The sequence below is a fragment of the Parus major genome, chromosome 7, assembly GCF_001522545.3.
Source record: "Parus major isolate Abel chromosome 7, Parus_major1.1, whole genome shotgun sequence".
Taxonomy (NCBI): Eukaryota; Metazoa; Chordata; class Aves; order Passeriformes; family Paridae; genus Parus; species Parus major.
Genome location: NC_031776.1, coordinates 32388199 through 32407691, shown reverse-complemented (window position 1 = coordinate 32407691; position 19493 = coordinate 32388199). Strand labels below are relative to the sequence as shown.

At 40.8% G+C, this 19493-nt stretch overlaps 1 protein-coding gene across 1 annotated transcript in view; it reads left to right on the top strand.

Annotated features, from left to right (window-relative positions):
• The window catches only part of LOC107207247 (von Willebrand factor D and EGF domain-containing protein-like), a 192817-nt gene that overhangs the window by 42008 nt on the left and 131316 nt on the right, over positions 1 to 19493 (top strand). The window contains exons 9-14 of the mRNA XM_033516200.1: positions 3936 to 4072; positions 5117 to 5272; positions 9629 to 9733; positions 12448 to 12562; positions 15627 to 15877; positions 17106 to 17325. Coding sequence (XP_033372091.1) covers positions 3936 to 4072; positions 5117 to 5272; positions 9629 to 9733; positions 12448 to 12562; positions 15627 to 15877; positions 17106 to 17325 — 984 coding nt within the window. The remainder of the gene's footprint in view (positions 1 to 3935; positions 4073 to 5116; positions 5273 to 9628; positions 9734 to 12447; positions 12563 to 15626; positions 15878 to 17105; positions 17326 to 19493) is intronic.

Sequence of the window (19493 nt, the reverse complement as noted above, 5' to 3'; positions counted from 1 at the left end):
CAGAATGAAACCACACTGTCAGCAACTCTGAATTTACTGCTCTTTTCTGGAAATTCCTACTGGAGATGGGAGGAGAAGGAAGGGAAGGCAGGGGATGTGTTGTGCCTTGAGGGGGGCACAGCACAAGCATTGAAAACCAAACAGGAAAAATCCTTTATTCTGTCACCTGAGGCCTGGATGCCTTTTTGATTTCCACCTTCAACTCCAGACCCTTCTCCCCATTTTATCTCAAGACAATTTCATTAAAACAAGACTTTTTTACTTTTTTCCTCACCATTTCCTGCTGTTGATCACTGTCCCAATCTGCCAGGTGACAGGTGCATTTCTTTGCATTTACTTGCAGTGTGTACAGACTGGGCACTGGAAATGCAGTGGGATGTCCTTGCCAGTGGATGTGAACACACAGCTCCTGGAATCCTCCTCCATAAGTGCTGCACCCTGTCACACATCTGAGCCCAGGTGCCACCCTGAGCTTCAGGATTTTTATCTACTAGTAAGAGTCAAAGTACATTTTTGGCCTATAGGCCATACAGAGAAAGGAAGGATGATGTTCTGCCCTGGATTTTGTTGTATTTTGACATTCACACTCCCTAAACATGAATTATTAATGTTCAAATATATCATACTTTTTGCAAGCTCCTTCCAGGAACTGCCTAATTACCTACAGATTTCTCTCCTCTCTAACTTGCCCCTCTGCAGACATCAGACATCCATCCCAGGCCTCCACAACCTCCACTTTCTCTTCATATCTGCACTTTTGCCCTCACTCTCACCTTTGTGATGTTTCCCAGCTCTTTTTATTGCACCCATCCTTCTTCCCTCCAGTCTCCAGCTGAACTACTTGCAGCTCTTTTGCTGAGGTTTTTCAGGCTCTCCAACATTTCCTTCTGATGCCAGCACTTCCCTGGACTTACAACCACCCCTCTGCTACCACAGAGGTATCCCCAGCAAGAACAGGGTCAGGATGTTTGAGTGCCCAGCTGCCAGGAGACTTTTCCAAAGGCAATGGCAGGGAGATTTCCTCTCCCTTGTTTGGTTGAAACTGGCTAATGTGCAACACTTGAAGGCAGAGGGGAGGACAGACAGAAACCCTCATTAAAACCAAATGCCTAAAATTCTTAAAATTCCTACACCCATTACATGTGGCACTTAAAAAAACAGATAAAAAAAAGCAACTCTTGTCAATATTTATGTACTGCCTAAACTGAGATCTAAAGGCTGAACTCTAGTACCCATTTCTTTTAAAAAGAGACATTATAATTACTTTTATTTTCCATCAGACTTAAAGCTGGTAAGACACTGATGGTTTTAGTTGTTGCCAAGTAGTGTTTATAGTAAGGAGAGGACTTTCCAGGTCCTCATGCCCTCCCAGCAAGGTGGGAGGGGACACCAGCAGAACAGCTGACCCCCACTGATCAAAGGGATATTCCATTCCATGTGGCATCACTCTCAGTACATAAACTGGAGGGAAAGCTGGCCAGGGATCACTGCTCAGGTACTGACTGGACATCTCTTGGAAAGTGCTGAGCAACTGCATTGTACATCAGCTGTATACTCTAAATATTTTACCATTATTTTTATCTTTCCTGTATTGTCTTCCTTTTCTCTCTCATTAAACTGCCCTTAACTCAACTCACACATTTTCTCACTGTCTCCCTTTTGATTTTCTCCCTGATCCTGCCAGGAGGGGCAATGAACACGTGCCTGTGTGATACTCAGCTCCTGGCTGGGGTTAAACCCTAACAAGTGTGTACAGAATGGTTTGAGGGAAATAAATACAAAATGCTGAGCTGATACTGTAAGTCACTGGGCAAAGCACAGGGGCTGGGTAATCTTGCCCTGACCCTGACTCTGGAGTGTGGTCATAAAGATGTAAGGAAGCCCTGGGGGAAGTGCAGGGGTTTAATCAACAAGCCACTGAGCTGAGAGTGCTTTTGTGGAACAGGAAGGGCTGCAGGAGCACATTCCTGTGCCTCACTCCTTCCCAGTTTCTGAGATTCTACTTCAGCCACAGAAGCCTGAAAATCTGCAGTGGTAATGAACACATTAATGCAATTCAAGCTACCTCAGTACTAGTGGGGCTAACTATTAAAATCTCATGAAAAACATAATGAAGCTTTTTTCCTTATTTTTTTTTTTATTTTTATGCACTAACCACAGAAGAAGGCAATTTATCAAAACCAGTCACCACATCTGACTAATAGCTTTGTACATTACAGGAATCCACCAGTAACTGATGAAAGCTGATAAGCTGTAAACGATTTCTCTTCTTGTAAATATTGCAAAGTGTCCAGCAGTGTTAGTAATACTGCTGCAATAAAATCAATTAAAAAAAAAAAATGAAAGAACAGCTAAAAGCACTTCAGAAGTGTGGGGAAAAAAAGTATTTTCATTCTTTTTTATGTCTGTGTTGCCTTCCTTTTCTCTGGAAAAACATGAGTCATGCAGCTCTGTTGTTACAGGCTGCAATCTCATGGGATGGCAGTGTTTAAACAGCATTTTTCCTAATTACAGCCCAAATGGCAGAGCCCTAAAGGAACAGTGAGGTGCTGGGGAAGGTTATCAAAATGCTCAGGGCATTTTGCCCCTCAAATCAGAGCTGAACTAAGGTACCATTAAAATATTAGGTGATGGAGAGCTTCTGTTTTAGCCAAGCTCCAGCTCAGAGAAAACTGATGGGCAATATTGCTCTGCCAGAGCAGTGGTGATGGGGCAGGGAAGAGGAAGCCAAGCAGGGATAACAACTGTGATTCTGCTGGTGAGCAGCATCCCTCCCAGGGCTCCTGGCCATGCCCCTGCTATTAAGTGTTGTTCAGGAGACAAGAAGAAAATGTTCTGCTTTGTGTCACTTATCATCATAGTGGCTTCTCCTGACCACTAGATCTACAAATACTATAACAGAAAATACGTAGCCATGACCCTGACCTACTGCTATTTTTGATGTATGAAGCCATTCTGAGTGCTGTGCTACTCAAGAGCTGATGCAAATATCTACCAAACTATCATTTTTCTTAATTAAAGATGTGAATTCTGGCATCCAATGGACTTGTGTTTTCCCTCTGTAGAAATAACCCCAATGTGAAAGTAATGAGCAATTTTAAAAGGTGAGTACCCAAAGTAGAACAGAACCCAAATGAAACTTAACCTGAGAACCATAAAACATTTTAAAAACAGTAATGGAGGAAAGCCAGCTTTGTAAGGGGGCCAGCACAGGCAGTACATCTCTTAAGCTCTACTTAAGGCCTCAATGTAGGACTTAAGTGAAACTTAGCTGGTGCATGACCTTTGTGCTGACACAGTGCAGAGCTGAGTGCTACCATTAAAAATTTAACCCTCACAAGAAAGCTTCACTTTGAGGACCCTTTTACTGCCACCAAAACATTAGGGGAAAAAACAAACAAACAAACAAAGAACAAAAACATAGGGCTGGCTTTTACCCTGCTTTTTAACACTCCAGGGATGCTGGTGGCATGGTCATCTCTTCTTCCCTTGTTTCTCTATGCTATGGGATGAGGCCTTGTCCTCTCAGCTGTGCTCCCATCCTGTTGCCTGGGTCAGCAGATGTATTACCCCTCTCACCTGGCTCAGCAGATGTATTACCTCTGGATACTTAGGTCAACAGAAGTTTTACCCCTGGAGACCTTTTAACACAAAGCCACAGCCTCAGTGAATTGATTCAGGAGCCCTGACACTCACTAATACATCTTGCAGCACTGGCTGCACAGGACAATATTTAATGGAGGTTTGCTTCTTCCCCTTCTGACAACTGCTGTTTCTCTGTTCAAAAGAAATCCACAGGGAGGCAAGGAAGACCCTAAGGAAAAGTATTAAACCACAACACCCAGGAGCAACTACAACAAAATCTCTGATGAAGCAGAACGGAACAGCGTGTAAGTGCTGCTCTCTGAAGCTTTGTGTCTCTCTCACATTTGCAGAGCAAGCTTTGGAAATCAGGGCCTTGGAGAACGGGGGCCTCTGTGACGTCCGTGCCTTGGACTGCAGCAGGATCCGGGTGTTCGGCCTGGGATTCAAGGAGTCTCCCAACCTGCACTGCCACCTCACCAGGTTAATCGTAAGCAGCCTCCTCTTGGCTCCTAAAATATTGATGATACAGTCAAACTTTGACATGTTTATATAGAAATCTTTGATCTGTGCTATCTTCCCTCACTGCTTCAGCAGGTTACAAGTACCTTCCAAGCCCAATGCCAATGGTGAGGGGAGCTGAGGAGGCTCAGACTTTTCCAGGACTGGTTCCCTGGAAATGCACAGCTATGAGTTCTTGCTCATTATCTCTGTGGAGTTTTGTTTGACTCCTGTTTGTTTCAGCTGCTCTGTAGTCCATTGAAGCCAGAAATTGCATTATTTCTCATTTTTTACATCTGGAATCACTACATTTGGTTGTTTTCCTAAACAAATTTAAATGCTACACTTTGTGATGAATATAGGGTTTCCTCAGCACGGTTACAGAGGCTCTTATTTTAATTTTCTTAGTCATACTTCAACACCAAATCAGATGTTTTAATGAGCATCAAACCCATCTCTTATGCTAGCACTGTAATTTTATCATAAACAACTATACACAGGCAATGCTGCAACTGAGTTATTTGGTGGATCAGCACCCTCAGATGTGAAATGTTTGATTAAACCCATAAATCCACCTCAGAGCAGACACTCAGCCTGACTCCCAGTCTGTGCAGGCATGCTCACAAGTCACATCTGAGATTTGCTGTGTCCCCTTAGGGCTCCACAGGCTCTTACCAAGTTGGAATGTTTTGTGCAGCTGATCTGGAGGAACAGCTGACATCACCTTCAAGGAGCCACAAGCTGGCTGCTGAGCTCCAGGAGGAAGCACAAAGTTACTCGATTACATCACCCTATCTCATCCCAGCTGCTCATCCCAAGTGCAGAGCACAGCACTTCCTAAATCAATAGACCACCTGCATGCCTAGCTAAGCATGGCTTCCCCTTTACTGTAGCTATAATAACAACATGTTTCCTTTTAAATAAACCACCTAGGAATGCCTTATATTATTGATTAGAAATATAAACATACATTGACAACCAGAATCTCTTTATGAGCCTTCAGTTTCTGCACTCTCCCTCTGTTTTACTGTAGCATCTCGATGGCAAATGGATATCAAGAGAACAAGAAAGCACAAAAGCAGATTTTCTGAGCTCTGAGGCTGTTGACTGCCAGATCCCACTCCTGAACATCACAGAGGCTGTGCACTTTGTGGCCGGTGACGAGCCGTTCGCAAGATGGCAAGTGAAAGTAGGAATTTTATTGTTTCTAAGAAACGTTTTAGAAAGAGAAAATCAGTTGTCATGGTAAATTAAAATGCAAAGCACAATTTGCTTTCTTTCAGAAATTAAAATGCCTGTAGAAATACTCACAGTAACGTCAAGCAGAGAAAAAAAACAACACCCCACCAACCAAAACAATGAGCTAAACCCAGGTGTCTCTGTAGCCAATCCAAAAGTGCAAATTACAACCACTTCTAGAGGTAATCACCTGAGATTGATGCAGTTGTGCTAATCAATTTTTAATCATTACTGTTGCATTCCTGAAAACCCCAGCTCAGGCTCCTGATTAGGCAGCAAGTGTCAGAAAGCTTTGACTCCCTGGATGTGCAGGGTGCAGGAGAAGGGCACGGGCTGGCTCCTGGGCAGGCTTCAGCTGGGATGTCACAGTCAAGGTCTGAATGGCTGCAGGAAGGAGCAAGTGCAGAATCTGCTTGTTTTGGGTTCTCTGCTGCAGTTTTAGCCCCTTTGGTTGACAAAATGGTATCTTATTTTCTAAATATCCCCAGGAAATCAGCGCCTTCCCCACCCTGCAAGCCTGCTGCCCTCGGTCTCGCTCTCGGCCTGGATGGTTATTTCCTGCAGATCAGATGTTTTTCACAAGACTGAGATCTTTTAAAAGCTCTGAAGCTGAGAAGAATATATTGCCATTGTAGGGAGACTGCAGATGTGCCCTGAAAATTGCATCATGCAAAATGAAACATGTAAAACACTCCCCTCACCACAGTGTTACTGCTTGTCCTGCACCCTGCAGCTGCCTGCACCCCAGCTGGGAACACGTGCTGCCACTGGCCTGGGGGAAACAGAAGGATGTTTGGCAGAGCACTTCTAGTCAGCCATTTATTTCAAAAAGATAAGGATTTGGGAGTTTAGGACATTAGGGTATAACCCTGTGAGTGTAGAACCTGACTGTTTGCAGCTGGGGTGGGCCTTGGACCTTCCTTGTGTCACACACCAGGGCAGAACCAGGAGGGAAGGTCTTCTGCTCAGGGCTCCAAATTTCTCAAAAAAGGCATTGAACTCTGCCAGCTGTGAGATAAAATGCTGCCTTACAGTGGAAGGATCTGAGAGGGAGGCACCCTGGGCGTTCCTGGCCCAAGAGGACAGCTAAAATCCTGGTATGAGCACAGGAAGATTTCTCCAGCATTCCCAGGACATTGTCCTCACAGCACAGGTCTATTACTATTCTGATTGTGCCTCCTTTCAGCCCTGTCTGTACAATTGTTCTGATTCCTTCCCCTCACAAACAGCTACAAAAACTCTTTCCATGCACTAAAGCTCCAGAAAACCTCTGCACCTGTAAGCTTTCTGCCCTTTCCCTCTCCTTCAGGCCCTGCAGAGGAACCAGGCTGGCGGCTACACAGCGAATGCTCAATTAAATCATCTCAGTCTGCACGTGAATCTGGTAGTCCTGTGGACCTTTTGATGAGCAAATTGGGAAGGCAGAGCCCAGTGCTCAGTTTCAAAGGCAGCTGGCCTTGCATGGCAGCACAGAGAACAAAATCATGGAGCTTTTCAAGATAAAAAATTACTTTCAATTAATTCCACAGGTGTTCAAAGATTCACGTTCCAGAAAATTCCTCTTAAGACTTATTGCAGCTCATAAGACTTATTGATGATCTGGGTTATGTATCTATGTATCTACTTTTCAAAACATGGCTAAAGGATTTTTCAGAACCAAAAGTCAACACAATTCTTTCTGGAAATGTCACTGTTCAATATTTTCTGAATCTCTCCTGCTTCCTAAATCAAATATCAAAGGAATCAGGAAAATTCCACTACAGCTTTTTTCACTGCCAGCACTGGGGGAGCAGGAGCTCTTCTCAGTGCTCTTTCATTTAATCTCCTCTTGTATTCATGTTTCAGATTTTGCCCATTGTTTCCATGACATGCTGCCGAATGCAGATAAGAAAGTACATGTGGCTACACCAGGGTGTTTGGCTTAATTAATTGAGATATCAAAATACAAACCCATGCTTGGGCAGCAGATGACTTGAGCTGTCCAGGCAGATGCCTGGGTGAAGAGGTGACAGAGCTTGGCAGGCACTTATCTAATTTGGGAAGCAGCTCTCATCCTTTTCATTAAGTTGTTGTTGCTGCATTTCGTCTAAAATCACAAAAAATTCAGCAAGGCGAAAACTGAATTTGAACTCAGCACAGTTTCACACCCTTCCTTTTGTTTTTTTAGAAACTTTCATACAAAGTCTAGGTAGAATGATGCCAATAGCCAAGATCATTTCATGATTGATGAAAAACATGAGGCAGAAGCAGCAGAGCTCCTGAAATCATTTGCACTTATACAGAAGCAGCTCCTTCTTTCCAGATGATTCCTTTGCCCAAGCAAACAAGGCCCAACTCTAAGTGGGTTTTTGCCTCTTAAGGTCCAAACAAATTTGAGGTTTGCTCAGCTTAATTCTCATCAAACTGTTTGTTCCACATCACTAAGATGACTAATGAAAAAGCAATTAAAATAGCTATAAACCAGCTCAATTCTAAAAAGAAACCAAAATAGATGTTTATAATAGAATGGAGGAAAAAAAAAATACAGATTAAAAAAATAATCAAATTGCAGGAGTTACATTTCACTCACAATGCTCACTTCAGACAGAACAATTAGTGCAATTTTACAGCTTTTTATATTTTTCCCTGTATAGACATTTTTTCACCCATTATTAGTCCACCAGTATTTGAGACAACATTGGACATTCTGGTAAAATAATGAAATTAAATTAAATTTAAATTGCATTAGGAATAATAAATTACTAATGGAAGTCTTGCTGCCAGAGACTTTCAGTGAAGAGCTTGTTCAGTTTTTTCTCAAACTGTAGGAGAAATTCTTTATTTATTTCAAAAGCATTTTTACCTGCACACTATAGCCAAATATGTCAATAGTCTAATATTTTCCTTAAACCAATGAATTTTATTAAATCAATGAATTATACTGAATTTTTTACCAATTTATATAGTCCAAAGACATTATTTCCCTTCCACAAGTTGAAATTGTGAATTTCCATGAATACTGCCTGTTCCTCTCCTTGTGGTGGTTTCTGCAGACACAAACACTCAGCTCACAGTGCATTTTGAGCTGAGAACCATCCCATGTCCCACTGTGGGGGAATCTGCTTTATTATCTTCCATGAACCTTCAACCAATTCATGATAATTGCTGTTTTTTATGAAACTTAGTATTTTTTGCTCTTTGTACTTCTGTTTATCGTTGTTCAATTAAATTTAACATTCCTTCTGTGAACTGAAAGAATTTATGGGTTGATCAAAAACTTTATGGCCTCGATCTTGTAAAAATCCCCTGTAAAGGGACTGAGGATGTTTCAGCTTTGTTGTCTCAGGAGAGATGGAGGAGGGCTGGGGATTGTTTTTTTAATAGTAAGAAAACACAGGGGTACCAGATGAATCCAAAGCAAACCCTGTTAGATTTGCTAAACACCAGCTTTATTTTGACTGTGAGAAGAAAAAACTTGAATATTACCTGAGAAAAGGGCTTTGCTTTCCTGCTGGTTCTCATCAGTGTCTACAGCATGGCCTTCTCCAGGGTTTTGGGGTGCACTTTAAGGTTCACACCACTCAAGATGCCTCACAAAGCATTCTCAAAAGCTAACCACTTATCCACACTTCTCTGGTATCTTTTCATTTTAACTGTGGAAAAAATTAAAATATAAATTTACTCCACTCTTTTGTATTGTGTAAGCATTCTTATATAAAAAAGGCCATGTTCAAGGCTTTCTGAATTACCCACATGTACCCATTATGAGGTGGGACAGGTGACTGCTCTAATGTACTTTCCTACAGAAACGAGACTGTTTCTCATATCTGCCACCCTTGCATATTTTATAAAGTTAATTTCAAATAAACCTATATAATACACATTCTTCTTTTTTTTTCTTTTCTTTTTTTTCCACTTTCAGGCCAAGGATTTTACTTACTGATTTGCTATTAGTAAAAAAGTCATTCTGAGTTCCAGCCAAAAATGTTAATTGTGTTTCACACTCCTTGAAATCCCCCTGGTAGTACTTGAGTGCAGCTTCCATAAGGGTATGAGAAAAAAAAAAAAGAGAACCTTCAGGATAAAACCTAATAGCAATCAGAAAGCTGAATGCCAGCTGAGCCTAAAGATCTTTTGGTTATTAATGAAGAGTTTCTAGTTTGGAGCATTAAGCAATTTGTTAGCTCGCAGAGCCACTCACAAGTGGTTTAATTTATCTCTCTGGCACACATCCAGTTCAAGGGGGCAGTGGTATATGCTCCACAATGAGCAGACAGTCTCCATATGGAACATTATTACTTATAAAGATGATTTTTGTATCATTTAGATCACTAACGATGGCTTCCAGTACAGTAATTCCAGAGTGCTGACCCTGTACGACGCGGTCTGCCAGGTCTGCCAATTCCATCCGACCGGACTTTGTAAATTAAAGGTAATTTAAAGATCATAAAGGTTTAATACGGATCGTTCATCTCTTCCTTAGCCCTCCCCCTCCCTCTGATGTGCCGTGTGTAATAACTGCTCTGGAAGGGGAAAACCCATTTCACACATCAGCTGCACAGCCCAACACTTTGCTTTTCTCTTTCACAACCTCACATCTACGATATTTTATTTCTTTTTCATATTTACGTGGGGTATGAACACCTGATAGAGCATGGATGCTTTATGATGGACCTTAATCACACAAACACCTCAGGAAAGCCCATGGCTGGCAGCATTTATCCTTTGCAGCTGTTAGTGGGAGTAAATAAGAGTGAGGAGCCTGCCCTGAGAGGCTTAACTTCTCTTCTGAAGTGTCTCTGCTATTTTCCCTCTCCCAGCCTGTTTGGTGAGGGTATATCATTTCTATTCCCATTTTCTGCCTTAGCAAGAGGCACAAAAAGATGCATGTTATACAGTTTTTGTCATGTGAGAAGACCCTTGAGAGAACATAAACCATCCTTGCTTGCATTAAACACTGCTAAGTACAAACATATAGTATTTTGACAGTTTCAAAACCGTACCAAAAGTCTAGAGCTACATTTTAAACAGCTAACATGTTAGAAACTGCCTGCAGAGCACTATAACTCTCTGTTTTCCTGGGGAATCATTGGTGTAACATCCCTTAAAAAGGTCTTCCCTTCTCTTTTTTCCAGAGATTTGCATTAAGCAAATTATCTGGTTTGCAGTGGGGCTTCAAAAAAATTTTGGAGGGTATTAGGTGGGATATTTGATTGTGATGATCCTGCTTTCCTGCCCTGAGGCAAGTATGAATTAATAGGAGGCCACTAGTCTGCTTTTTTATAAAATGAACATTAATCAGGTACATCTTAACTCATTTGATTCACTGTTCTCATTAATGCTAATGAGAAAATACAGTTTTAAAACCTGCACTGATTGCAAGCACATACCAGTTACCAAAATTTAAAAAGAAAAGTTCACCTTTTTTCCAAGTGAGTGAATAGAAGTTACTTTATCAGCCTATGTGGTATTCTGGCCCTGACTGGATGTCTCAAAGTCCCTTCATCACTGCCCTCAGAGAGATAAGGGCAGGGAAACCCAACACAGCCCAACTGAGGGAAAAAACATTTTAGTTTCAGATTAAAATAATCGTTTCACTTAAAACTAAGGTGAGGGATTTTTGTCAAAGGCTTTCCTTATTCTTATGTTTTTGAAACTCAGAAATATATATGGTCTCTCAATGTGGTGTTCTCTTAGGGATTATAGCAATTTCCATTCTAGGATGCTTCAAGGGAATATTTGAACCAGGTTTTCAATTGCATCAGACCACAGTCTAATTACTCCTTCTACATTACTCTGCAACACCTAAATTGCTTTCAGAAAAGGTGTTTCAATTAGTGGACATTTTATATCAGCCCATTTCACATTCTGTGTTCTTTTATGGAGCCCTTTCTGTACCACACTGTACCACATCAGAAAAAAATATAAAAGCATCTTTCTTTTTTTTTTTTTTTTCATCAGAGCATCAAGCTCTTGAAAACAACAATGTAATAAAATCTAATTAACATCCAGGTTTTAAAGCTGGAGGTCTGTCATGTTCTATCATGTCGTGGCCATTATGAGAATGCTTTTTGTTTCTCTACCTTACCCATTACCCTAAAGTGTTATTATTTAAAATATTGACTAATGCAGTTTGCAAAAGAAGTTTGGGACACCAGTAAAGCAGTAGACAGAAAACACAGGGTCAGTAGCAAGACACATATCAGTCTCAGAAAAACAAAGGAAGGAAAATGAAAAATGTGTTTGGTATCTCATCCATCCCACTGTCCCACTGTGGTAAGGACATCCTCCTTGTTCCCAGAAGTATTCCATGTTTTTCTGGGAATCTGCATGGTCAGATAAAGTCCCACCTGCCTGTGTAGCTCAACACTGGCTACAAGGCCTAACTCCTCTTCCCATGGGACACATGGTTAACTCCAGCTGTTAATTATGTCCCTGTGTTCCCTCCTTACACAACCCAAGTGCCTTCAGCTCACGTGGGACCCACACACTGCCAGCTGGGAGAGGAGCAGGTCAGCCCAAAGGCTGCTGTGCCCACAGAGCATCACCTCACAAATGAGAGGGATGAACATTTTGGGATGTTCTGCTCCACCCGTGGATGTGCTCAGCTCTTCTCGACAGCTCCCTCGTGAAGCCTAAATTCTAATGCACTTCTTTATTCTGCTTTTATAGTGTTGCTCTTGAAAATGTTCATGAAGAGTGGGATTCCAGTATTTTGAATGAAGCTTTTGTCTAGTCTCGGTTTTGTGAGTCTCATGGAGCTCACTTTCACGGATTCCTGATGTTCATATTGACAGTCACAGCTGGGAATGGTGACCACATACACCACATGAGTGTGACAATGGGAAAATAGTCACATTCTGTTGCATCCATCATCCATCTATGACAAAGCAACACCCCATTGCCTAAGCTAAAACATTCAAAGCTAAAAGGATCCCAAGCTGAAACTGGAAAACTTCCACAGTTTCCTCACTGTAAGCAGAAAGCACCAATATTTAAATTGCTGCTTTTTCAAGGGACAAGTGAATTTCTGCTTATATCCAGAAATTATTAATTGCTAATTTCTTATGTTTCTTATTCTTTTTTTTTTTCATTTCCTTCACCTCCCACTAATTTTTATTCCTATTTTTTTTCTTTTTTTTGCAGGAAAATACATGCAATATAGATGGACTTTGCTATGGTGAAGGAGAGTCAAGCCCTACAAGCCCCTGTCTTCTCTGTGAACCTGACATTTCTAAGTTCACCTGGTCTGTTAATGAAAGTAAGACAGGGGTTTATTTTCTAGAATTTAGAAGCACCTACCTGGGAATTTATGGCTCACTTTATTAAATATATCCTTCCTCCACTTAGCTAACCTGAATCTATCCTGGGCAGTGCACATGGACTGTTTGCAGTGGGAATAATTGGGTACATCAGAAATGCAGACTCCACTGCATGCACTGTACATCTTGTTCTACCTGAAACCTAATAAATCTCAGATTAATAATGAAAAAAATGCCTGAAAATTAAAATTTGATATGCCAGTGCCCCATGCAGTGCCCAAGTCTGTCAGCTAAAGGTGATGAACCCTAAATACACCCTGCATCGTGCAGATATAAATCTTGAAAGAGGCAATTTGGGAAAAATACTGTTTTTAAAACACTAGCGTATATTTTTGGTGCCTGGAAGAATTGCTTCCCTTCACTGAGCCAAATCCTTTGAAACAAGTTCTTAACAGAGCTTGGCTTGGCAGGGAGTCCAAGTGATAGGGACCAGCCACTCATTACCTGCCCTGCCACAGAACCCAAAGCTCATTCTGCAGCCCCTCAAGGCAGGGGTCATGGAGAAGGCTGCCTTTTGAAGCATCTCCTGAAGGATGAAAACTAAATCACAGTTTTTCATGGCTACATGCCCAGTGTAAACAACAACCTTTGCTCACCCCACACTGTACAGACGAGCCGTGTTTCCAGCAGCATTATCCTCACAGCCCATCTCCTCCCTTACCTGAGCACATTTGCATCTGGTCAATATAAAGATTATATTGCTGCTTTTATGAAAATCCATGTGGTCCTTCTAGAAGGAGTTTCTCTGCGTTTTAGGCTTTGTAAACACAAACACATTACAGAAAGGTATGTGAGTCACAGAACCAGTCTGCTTGGTTTGTTTGTGGTTTTATAACATCCCCAAAGCTGGCCAACTAAAAATCCCTTTGAATATCACTTGGATGTGTAGTTACAATGCCTAAGTGTGAGTCAGATCTGAAAGAGAGCCTGTACATTTGAAATCTGTGTGTTTTCCCCCAGAAAAATATTGAAGCCCAAAGAGGGATATTATCTGTGACTCACAGAACTTGCCTCCTTTCTGTCACAGAATCACAGAATGATGAAGTTTTGAAGGGTTTGAAATGGACCTCAAAGACCATCTTGTCCCACCCCTGCCATGGGCAGGGACACCTTCCACTAGACCAGGGTGCTCAGAGCCACATCCAGCCTGGCCTCCCATTGTGTGACCCAGAGCAGCAGCATCCCTAGGGATGAGTTGATCCTGAGTGTTACACAGACAGACTCATTACTAATACCAAGACAAATTGATTTTAAAATTCAGGAAATGGTTTAAAAAGTAAAAACTGCATTTGTTGCAATGCATTGTGAAATTTATAAAGCAAGAAGTGGTTTGGGAACTCTGAAACACATCATGGTTCACTTTTAAATGATGTCAAAATTTAAAAATATTTAGAAGAAAGGGTTTGTCAGACCTGTTTTCAAAAGTGTGAAAACTTCTTTAAAAGTTCTGCAGTAATAGGGAGAGTGTATATATATTTACTGTATGGCAAGCAGATCTCTGTAGGATTAGAAGCACTCCTCCACAGACTCCTTTCAGAACATCTGATTTTATGTTATTTTGTGCCTACCACTTCCACTTACCATCCATTCAGTTAACACCTTTGTGTTTATCCATAAATGCATAGCCTGCATCAATATTTCATTGATTACTTTGGGCACAACTTTTATGGGCTCCATGGCTTTAGTGTTTGGGAAATAAAAGGTAAATGAATAGATGGAAGCTTTCAACAGTTATGCCAGGACAATCTGCTGGACAAGCATTTTAGAAAGCTCTCATAGCACAGCAGCAATAAAGGAGACACATATTTAAATAATTGCATCATCTAAGCCGTGCTATGGAAAGCAAAGTTGGATAAAAATTATATGCACCACAAAAAAAACCCCTAATGATGATTTCCCATGAGCATAATGCAAGGAGTCCTTATGAGAACACGTATATAGTTCATAATGTTATAGCACAGCTCAAAATTAATCCTTGGTATTAGAAATGTGCTTTAAGTTAAACATAACTATGGTCAAATTACCTTGTGAGAAGATTCCTTTAAATATCAATACCTGTCAATTTGCTCTACTGGCTAAAAAGGAAAGATGCCTTGAGACTGAGGAGGCTTAAGACATGGAGATGAAATTCCTGGCCCTGAAAAGAGCTGCTGTCACCTCAGGGTACTCATCTGATCTTACTTCTCCTTGGTTTCTAATTATAAAATGTAATCATTTTCTCTGCCTTGTCCTCTTTACCTATGTACATTGAAAGTATCTTCAGGTAGCATTTATCTTCTGCTGATGAATAGCCTTGTAAAATTAGGGGTTTTTATCTTCATTAAGGAAATACTGAATGCAAACAGCAACCCTAGAAATAACAGTGCCAAAGGTGACATGATACACACCACTGTCACTGGGGATGGACAGTCTCAGCATCACTGATGTATCTCTGCTGGCACTGAAAAGACCTTTGTTCCTGATAAATGTCCAACTGAATTCACTGAAACTGCTTGTTTAATTACTCCTCATGGGTAAAGGCAGGAGAGCTTACTCAATGGAGGAGTTACAATTTATTTTTCCTTCTGAGTTGCCCACCCAATGCATTTGGCATTCAGCATTTTGAGATTTATTTTGCTTATGTTTAAATGGATGCCTGGTAGGTAGATTATATATGTAAGTATAAGAAATATAGTTAATTACAGTTCTAGGAAGAATCAGGACTAGGGGAAGGTTATAGAAATCATACATTATTTACTCCTATATATCAGATAGCACATCAAAATTAACCAAAGTGCAGGATGGGACAAAAATTCAGCATAGGGCACAAAAAAAGGGGGAGGAAGAAGGTGTTCTTTTGGTAAAGCTATTTGCTGCCTCTACACCCAAATCCCTTCCTTCATTAGCCTCTAGGTATGGTCTGTATGTTTTCTTTGAGAGCATTCCTTCAAAGACCCACTCTGAGAATCTTTACGTGGGAGAAACCAGAGTTTATGTAATTATGGTTTCATTTTTGCTGTTTAGACAACCTGCCTCCTGTGTTCCAGGCCCCCTCCAGCCAGCTGCTGACATTTATTGGTGAGAATTTTGTTTACCAGCTAATAGCAATGGATCCAGAAGGGTCAGCTGTGCTATTCATCTTGGAGGCTGGGCCACGGGATGCCAGGCTCTCTCCTGCTGGCCTTCTCCTCTGGAAAGTTGATTCAGAAGAAACACAGACGTTTGAATTCACTGTGTCAGATGAGTGCAATGCACAGAGCAGATACTCTATTGAGGTAAGGGAAAGAATACTTTAAAGGAAAAACAAAACAAACCTGTTTGTCATGTCAACGCAATTGTGCAATTGTCATCATTGCTAATAATTTGTTACTGTCTTGAAAAACAAGGCTTCAGCTATTTCCTCATAAGTGTATAATATCCAGCACAGAAATAATGATCAACTAATGGAATAAATATCTCTGAGAACATAGAAACTATATATACAGGGAAGAAGAGAGAGTGCTATTGATTGCTGTTTGAAAGAACATTCTTGCAGAGCCTTTTAATGGTTCATTAATCTGCTTTAAAATTCACATTCTGCATCTGGATTGCACAAAAAAAGCATATAACATAAAAGACCAGGCTTTAGCTATAAAAGGGAGATTATAACTCATTCTCAATGATATTTTTAGAGGGTGTCTTGCTCTTATGTCATTACTCCACAATCTAAGTTTCTTGGCAGAGCTTGTGCATGGCTTTGTCTTTATTGTATAGGCTAACATTAATCCTCTGATCGGATGAGCTAATAAAGCAGGATGCAGACTCTTGACATAAGAACAGTTTTATGAAGAAAAGATTTTTATTCCTAGAGATTCCTATTTTTACTCATTCAAACCACAGAATACCAATCTGCTGAACCCACACAGCAGAGGGGAAACTGGAGCCTAGATATGGCTTTAATGGAAATATTTCAAACTAGACCCGTGTTATCTGGGGGAGATAATGCAGAGCTTTGAATCTGTAGAAATGCAGCTCTTGTACATACGTAAAATACAACCATGGATCTCCCTTCCCTGAAGAGAAGGACCAGATAAGGAATGCCACAGTCATGTTCCTGCCTGGGAGCCATTTGTAATGTGAAAGAGAAAGGTGGGAAGGCAGGCAAAGAGAAAAGATTTTTCCTTTCTTCTTTGAAGAATAAGGAACAAATTCTGCCTTCAGATACGATGTGAAATCTGCTGTTATAGCAAATAAGGTTGGGTTTTTTTCCTTATAAGAAGTCAGAATGTGCCCCTAAATGATGAAAAAAGAAATCCCTTTGAAGTCAGGCTCTCAGTCAAATAAATAAGTACAGTGAGCATAAGACCATCTATCTAGACAAAGGAAATTGGTTAGAAATAAGTTTCCATAATACTGGATAACATGTTTGTAGTGCAAATCTCTCCTTTCCCAAAGGGTAACAACACACCTCCCAGCCATGATTACTCACAGGAATCTTACCACAATTCCTTTTGCCTTCCCCAGGTTGGAGTGAAGCCCTGCAGCTGCCTCAATGGTGGCACATGTGTCACCAATATCAAATACCCTCCAGGCCTTGGTGAATACCTGTGCTTGTGTCCAAATGGATTTGATGGAGAATTCTGCCAGGAAGACATCAGGGACTGCAAATCAAACCCCTGTGGCAGTGGAACCTGCGTGGACAGCGTGGAGAGCTACTCTTGTAAATGCCCCCCTGGTTTGGGAGGTAACACCTCTCTGTTTGCATCTCTGGTTTAACCACAGATGTATTGAGCTACAGGATTTTTTAAGCACAACATCTGCCAAATGGACTGCAAACATAATCCTGCCCTTCTGCTGCCATGGCTTGGCTTTAGACATAGAGAGATGATCTCTCTATCTAATGATAAGGAAAAATGACCTAAAGCTCTGTTGTCCTGAAATGATTGCTCAAGGATGAACCTTCCAGATCTCTGTTGCTTCCTGCTCATTTCCCATGGATTTGTCCATCCATGAGATGATCTAGGAGAAGACTGAGCGGAAGAGAGAAAAGGCAAAGATGCGGGGCCCTTTTGCACTCTACAGAATTTCACTTAATTAAGCTGAGGAAAGAACTAGGATTAAATGAGGTTTCCTAGGTCTAGGAAGAAGTAGATACAGAAAACATGAAAAAATAAATTGTCCTTTAGTCCTGCTTGAAGCTTCATTAAATTTAAGCATTAGATAGTCACAAGCCCAGTGAGTTGTCAGATATGATGATGGAACAAAATCTAACCCTTGAAACACTTCAAGGCTGGTGCCCTGGTTTCAAAATTCTATCCAAGCCAAAACCAGAAGAGCTGGCCAAAATGGAATTTTAAGAAATTAAGGGAAGAAGATGATCAATTAACCCTCTGCTCTGTTCACATTTTTGAGACCCATAAGGTTGGCTGCTGCAGGTGTCAGAGATTTGAAAAACAAAGTAGAACATCAAATGCACATCATTATTACTGCTAATTGTGCATATATACAGAAAACCCCCAATTTTTAAACAAAAGCAGTGAACAGATTTTACTCAGTGGGAAAGGTACCCTTCCTGCCTGTCAGCAGCTTGTGAAACCTTTATTGCTTTGGTCATGTGGGATTGCAAGCCCAGATTTCATTTCTATAAAATTCCAGCAGAAATGAAAAATAAAAATCTTTCAGAAGTCCATAAAAAAGGCCTAAAAGATCTGTGACACCTAATCTGTGTTGACTCTGGGTAATGCTAGCTAATGGCCAAAGCCTGCTGCTGTCCAAAGGCTCTACACCACCAGAGACCCCACTGAGACAAGAACACACAAGCCTAAGCATGGAGAATAAAGTCCTTACACAGAACTTTGATCAAAATATAAAAATCCCTAAGCCAACCAAACATAAGTAGAATTTCTTTAATCCCCTGGAAAGAACATTCCTATGAGCACAGGAGAAATTGGGAACTTTTTATGGTGAAATTTATGGAGATATACAATGAGAAATGTTTTGATTGCCTGTAAGGAGTTGGATTAAATGAATAAAAATCAATATAGTTCCATGAGTTAATAACTTCAGTGGACCTGCTGACTAGAGAGGCAAAAGGTATACAGCACCTTGATGGCCAGAGAAAAAAGAGGTTTTCCTGCACCTTTAGTTCTTGCAAGATAAATTACAGTGCAAGAGTTTTGCTCTTCTCCTCTGTTTTTCCAAAAATACCAAAACAAAAGAAACAAAAGAAAATAAAATAAGGTATGATTGAGTGAAAAAGGAATACATCTCAAAGTTTTAATAGCAGGTGAAAAATTATAAACAAGTGGAGCTGCAAGCCAGCTGGGAAGCAGATGATTTTACTTTAGGGCAGGTTTGGTGACAACAATAAAAGCTCATTCTTGATGCTATGTTTATGTCTCAATTCCCCAGAAAACCATCAATAATCTAATGAGAAGGCAATGCTATGCAGCTCAAGTGACAGCACCACTTCACCATCAAATCTTTACAAATGACAGCAAACAGGCAACAGAAACAAGAACTTGTGAGAGGTTCCCAAACACCCCTGCAAGGGAAGCAGCAGCTCAGGTGCATCAGTGTGAGGGTAAAATGTAAGAATGGGAATGAGGCAGGGAGAAAAGACAGTAGAAAATCTGAGAGAAGGCTGACTCCAGGATTGTTACTGGATTTCTGAGTGTTCAAAGCTCGTTTGTTTTTCATCTGCATTGTCAACAAAATAACACAGATCCATGCTGTTTATTATTTTGGCCACAGAAAGCAAGAACAACACCACTTGAGAACAGAAACCCTTGAAAACTATCCCAATCACAAAATCATTATTTCTTTCCCCATATACCTGTACAAAGTTAGGGATGGAATAAGAAGCAAGATGGAACAATAATTTAATTTTATATTTCAGGAAACTGAAGAAAC